This window comes from Arctopsyche grandis, chromosome 2 (assembly GCF_051622035.1).
Source record: "Arctopsyche grandis isolate Sample6627 chromosome 2, ASM5162203v2, whole genome shotgun sequence".
NCBI lineage: Eukaryota > Metazoa > Arthropoda > Insecta > Trichoptera > Hydropsychidae > Arctopsyche > Arctopsyche grandis.
In genome coordinates this window covers 2,655,986-2,661,980 of record NC_135356.1, presented here as the reverse complement: position 1 = coordinate 2,661,980, position 5,995 = coordinate 2,655,986, and the positions used below count along the sequence as shown (strand labels likewise).

The 5,995-nt window shown below is 34.3% G+C and overlaps 1 protein-coding gene across 1 annotated transcript; it reads right to left on the bottom strand.

Moving 5' to 3' along the window:
* Nucleotides 1-3,104: 3,104 nt before the first annotated feature.
* LOC143922768 (basic juvenile hormone-suppressible protein 2-like) lies at nt 3,105-5,625 on the bottom strand. Its single transcript, XM_077446107.1, has 3 exons — nt 4,792-5,625; nt 4,557-4,714; nt 3,105-4,120 (listed from the first exon to the last, which is right to left on the bottom strand). The coding sequence occupies exons 1-3, from the start codon at nt 4,933-4,935 to the stop codon at nt 3,952-3,954; spliced, it is 471 nt and encodes a 156-aa protein (XP_077302233.1). The 5' UTR covers nt 4,936-5,625; the 3' UTR covers nt 3,105-3,951.
* Between the last annotated feature and the right edge of the window lie 370 nt (nt 5,626-5,995).

Below are 5,995 nucleotides of genomic sequence, written 5' to 3'. Positions count from 1 at the left end.
GGCTCAATGTTTGGAAGGATATCAGCACTTTTTAGACAATTAATAGAGAATATAAAAAGTTAATCCACGCCGGATATATATTGCTATTATTGATGGCAACAAAAATTAAATATGAAGAGTTTGGTTGTGCAGCTCTAAAATCTATTTGGTGTCCCGTCAATAGTGTGGATGCTGAAAGGTATTTTAGTAAATATGTACAATATATGAAATTGTTACCGATCGTCGCACAAATCTCAAAAAAGAATCTGTAGAAATATGCTCCATGTTGAGTTTTAATAAATTTTAATTGGAATTATATTTTTTGTCTTTGTATTTTTATATTCATGTTTTTTTCGTTATAATTTTAATTCCAAAACATTTTTGAATTTTTCTATTATTTTTTAATTGTTGTGTTGTCTTTAAATTGTATACATGTACATATGTATGTATGTATAATATATAAAGTTTATTAAAATTCATCGAAATTTTTTATTATTTAAAATTAAACTCTTCATAAAAATAGATCACATATTTTTGGCTTCTATTTTTTCTCGTATTTGTATATGTAATGACATTAGTTAAACTTTTTAAGTTTTCTTTAATTGAAATTGCATCGATATTACTAGATTGCATTTGGTTATAAATAATTTCTACATGCGGCATTAACTTGTGAAAAAGTTCTGACTAAAATAAAATATTGTATTCAGTAAATTGGTAGAATCTGTTATTGTTTTATCAGTATTTTCGGAAGAATATTTAAGTTCTTGAAAACATTAGCTCAGCTTCTCTTGATTTTTATACCATCGTAAATACTTAGAGTGACGTGTAGAAGGAAGTGTAGAGAGGTAGAAAGTGTTAGAGGTGTAGAAAGAAAAACAAAAGGTGCAGAAGAAATGAGGAAAAGTGAGGAGCGTGTCGAGAGCGCGGCGCGCACACGAACGCAACAAGAAATGTGTATAGCACTGTTGGGAGTGCAGTACGGACCAAGCTTCTAGCTGCCCTCGCGCCCCCCCCTTCGCTCACTTCCATCGAAAACCGTACTGCACAAAATCATAAACGATGCCTCACTTTCTGATATTAGTACCACGATATATGATCATTATTGGATGTATCGGTGTGCGGGCGAGCTTAATACACGCTTAAATATGTAGTATTGATATTTTCATATAATATACATACATTTACGTATATAATAATATTAAATTTTTCTCAATTCCCTTGGGGGTGCTGTAGTACAGCTGTGCGTATGGACGAGCCGCCACTGTATATATATATATATATATATATATATATATATATATATATATATATATATATATATATATATATATATATATATATATATATTAAATATTGGATATATTGAGGATATACCCCGCATCGACTGGCATTTCGCTCCCTCAATGTGAGGTGCCCATCTCATTCTTTTATCGAACGTTACTCTTAAATATTTTATTACAACCTTTTACTCAATAAACTTTGGTCCCTTGGAATCCGAGGAAATTTATTTCGTTGGATCTCTTCGTATATACTAAATCGTCACCAAATCATAATTCTCAATGGTTTTAGATCATCACTTAGACATATTCCTTCCGGTGTCCCACAAGGGTCGCATTTAGGTCCCTTATTCTTTTTACTCTATATTAATGATATCTCATACATCTTCAAACATTCCTTTATACTTCTTTACGCTGATGATTTAAAAATTTACAAACCTATATACACCATAGACGATTGTCATAAGATACAAGAAGATCTAGATAGATTCTCTATATATTGTTTAAATAATGATCTTTTTATTAATCTAGAAAAATGCTCTATTTTAAATTTCACTAGAAATAAGTCAATTATTACTAATCAATATCAATTAAATCATTCAATCCTTAACACGTCATCTTCTATTAAGGATCTTGGTGTAATACTCAATAATAAACTAGATTTCTCTGAACATATTTCTTTTATTACCAACAAAGCATTTAAATCTCTTGGATTCCTACTCCGCTCAACAAAACCCTTTAATGATCCTTATGTACTAAAATTACTTTATTTTTCCTTTGTAAGGTCTCACCTTGAATTTGCCTCAATTATCTGGTCACCTTTTTATTTATCCCATATTAATTGTATTGAGAAAGTTCAACTTAAATTTATTAAATCCTTACGCTACCTTTTTCCTACCTATACCCATTCTACTGTTTCCGACATTTTAAAAATCCTTTCTTTTAACAATCTTTCTGTCAGGCGACGACATTCTGATGCTATATTCTTCTTTAAGCTCATAAATGGTTTCCTTGATTGTTCTGATTTACTGAATAAGGTTAATTTCAGAATCCCAGTTCGATACCCTAGACGCGTTACACTCTTTTCACTTGATCCTTTCAATACTAATTCCCAAAAATATTTTTATCTGCAGCGCGTTTATCGTATGTTTAACGGAGAGCTGAATGAGGTTGATCTGTTTGGTATTTCCCTACATCAATTCAGGTCTAACATCAAGAGAATCTTGACCGATTGATTCATTTTTTCTTCTATTCTATTTTTCCAATATTTCCATTATTTTTATACTTTAGTTTAGTTATGTAATGTGCTATTTAATCATATTATAGCTTTCATTCCTTTCCATTTCATTTGTTTATTTTGTATTTACCTTTTTCATTTGTTTTTTATATTTGTAAATTTCAATTTCTTCTTATATTCTATCTTATAACCTTTTCCAAATATTTTAATACTATAGTTTAATTATGCAATGTACTACATATTTTGTCATGCCTTTATTCTTTACTTTTTAATTTGTTTTCCTTATATTTATCTTTTTCATTTTTGTAAAAATCTATTATTGGACTCGGGTGTTACATATATTATTTATTTACTTTTTGTTTTTTTAATACCTATCTCTGTACATCCTGTCTGTTGATTTTTCAATTAATAAAATAAAATAAAAAATAAAATAAAATTACTGACTGCCATTTCAGACTTTCCATCTCCAGAGGGGATTTTCAGTTCTGACTTAACAAATGTATTGTAAATAATGTATGTATGTATGTTATGTATTGTAAAGTATATGTAATGTAAATATTATAATTAATAATTGCAATTCATAAAATATGTAAAAATAAAAATATATTGATCGGTTTCAAAACATACTTTATTTTAAAAATTCATTGTATGTATCCAAGTTGGTAATTTAGTAGAGATTGAATTAAAAGTAAGTAAAAGAAATCAATTGAATTTTTAGTGTTCTTCGGTTTCGAAGCGGTGGGCAACATCGTTCTTCTTGGAGTACGAGTCTGAGTGGTAGACGATCATGTCTCCGAAGTACATGTTGGGTGTGTAGAAGTATGTTTCGTCGATTTCACGGTCGAAGGGGAAACCGAATGGGAGGTCCTCGTAGTATCGAGATCCGCTGCCAACACCAGCGCTGTACTGGTAGGGGAAGGTGGAGCCGAATCGTACCTTAGCCTGCTTGAATGGAGTCACGATCACGTAGAATTGGTAGACCATGCCTCCACGTCTGCCTTTGGGTACCAATAACCTTAGTGGCCATCCACTGTGGGCTTCACTCTGGTCCAGTTTGAACTCTCCCTCGCCAGCGATGCCGGTGAGGACCTTCTTGTAGAGCTCGCGTGCTGGAGAATTCAGTATTCTTGCGAACGAAAGAGTTCTTGCCAGATTTCAGTTTGTACACGAAGTAGTCAACTTCGACGAAGTTGTACTTGTTGTCGTTCAACTTGATGTGACGGCCGAAGCTGTCGTATTTAGGTCCGAAGAATACTCTGAAGGAAGCTTCTGTGTCCTTTTCGGAGCTGATTTCGTAGTTGACATTGAATTTCTGGTGGTTCAAACGTTTTTGGCTGGCTTGGAACACGTATTTCTCCTTATGTTGGCTCAATTCCTGTTTGTCCATGTATACGCCGTTGGTGTTATCGTACGTGAAGTTTTCGAAGTATGTCTTCAAACGGGTGAATTCAACATGTTCTACTTTGATGCCTGGAATGTACGTACAATTCTTCCTTGGTGTAAGAAGGCATGTATTGCTTGAAGCGGAAGAAGTAGCTCATGAAGCGCTTGTACATACAGTTGATAGAAAACGGGATCGCGCATAGCAGTTTGGTATTGTTCTAGGGCAGATGGTACGTAGTCAATCCTATTGAAAAATATCAGTAAGAATATTAGTAAGAAATTTTGGAATTTTAGTAATTATAATAGGTTGTGGCTATTTGCATGTACTATATCTGCGAATTATTGGCTATTTGCAGGTACTATATCTGCGACAGGTGCAAAGCCTTCTGCGCATGCGCGTGAACTTCTTATAATTTGATTATAATTTCTTACATTTAATGTATGCTTTACTTGTTTAAGCAATCGTTCATTATACGTGAGGCAAATAAATTTCTAATTTGGATTATATATTTTACTCTACGAATTCGAACTAAATTTTAAGAGTTTAAAACAAAATTTTAACAGTAAACACGTTGACAGTGACAGTTCACACGCATGCGCAGAAGGCTTTGCGTCTGTCGCAGATATAGTACCTGCAAATAGCCACAACCATTATAATAACGCGAGACAAAAAAACTTACGTGTCGTAAGGTTTGACAGCACCACCTAACAATAATTTAGCGATGACAGAGAGGTAGTCATAGAATCTGATATCTCCAAAGTCAGGGTTGCTTTGCACGAAGCGTCCGAGGGTTTCAATGTCACTGTAGTCCTTCAAGAACAATTTGGTTCCATCGAACTGAAAATAAATAATAAATAAAATTAAAATTTATCTCAAATGATTTAAAAGTAATTCACCAGATTCTAAATATTCACCAAAGTCACGAATCCTTGGGTAACGGCATCACGGATGCGTCTTTCATAATCTTCGACTTCCTGGACGAGGTACTGGTTGTTATCGGTGTTGACGTAGTAGTTCTCTTGCCTCCTTGGGAAGGGATATCCGTTGGGGTATCTCATGTTGGGGTTGTACTGAGTCTTGACTGGGTACTTCCAGTTGAATGAAGGGATTTCTCCCAATCCGTTGGACAATCTTTCCAAGTAGTAACGAGCCAAAAGTTGTTGGTGAGTGAAGTAGTACAGCTCACCGCGTCTATCCTTGTTCAATCCGAATCGTTCGCCTCCTTGCTAGAATGGGTAGTCAGCATGGAAGTAGAAGTAGTACGAGTTCAATCCGATGTCGTTGGTGAAGTAAGATACTTTTCGTTCTTGATCATAGAAGTCATAACCTTGGGTGTAGTTGTCGTAGAATGTGTAGGTGTTGTCTTCGAATTGGATACCATAAAACTCGGCAAGTTTAGGATCTTGAACGTATCCTTGTTGTTTGATGTAATTGGCCTTTGCGAGGACATCGCTGCTGACGAAGTAGAAGGGGTAAATTTCATAAGGTGCTGGCAAGACGAATCCGTGGCAATCCTCACGGTGGAGAACGGCTACTGTGAAGGAATAGACAAAGACTCCGTGGTTCATGAATTCGCAGGCCCAGCAAGCGGTCTTGTAGAAGGTTTTGAAATCCTTAGCATAGTAGAAGACATTGAATAGAGCAACAGCTTCATCCCTATGTTTGTCGAAAGTCAGACAGAAGAGCTTGAACTTGGTAACGAATCCACGCTTGTAGAATTTCACGAATTCCTTAACGGCCTTAACGTTCTGAAAGTAAATTATATAATTAATAAATATTGAAAAGTTAATATATTTGAAATATTAATTCAATTAATGTACTGTGTATTGATCGATGTGGTCTTCGATGGAATACTCCTTGGCGATTTTGACGTATTCATCGCCGAATTCTTGGTTGACATGGTTCAACAGGTCGAACATTTTTTGTCGCTTCAAAAGAAAATCTTTGTCGGCTGAAAAAATAATAAAATATTAATATTATAAGTTGTTATTGTTGATTATTTTTTCAATTTCATAATCAGCAGAAATAGCATGAATAGAATCCTAACCGTTGTGTTGGGGTCACTTTCGATAACCTCACTAAAACAACACCTTTTGATATCTTTCAAGTCCGAGTTTG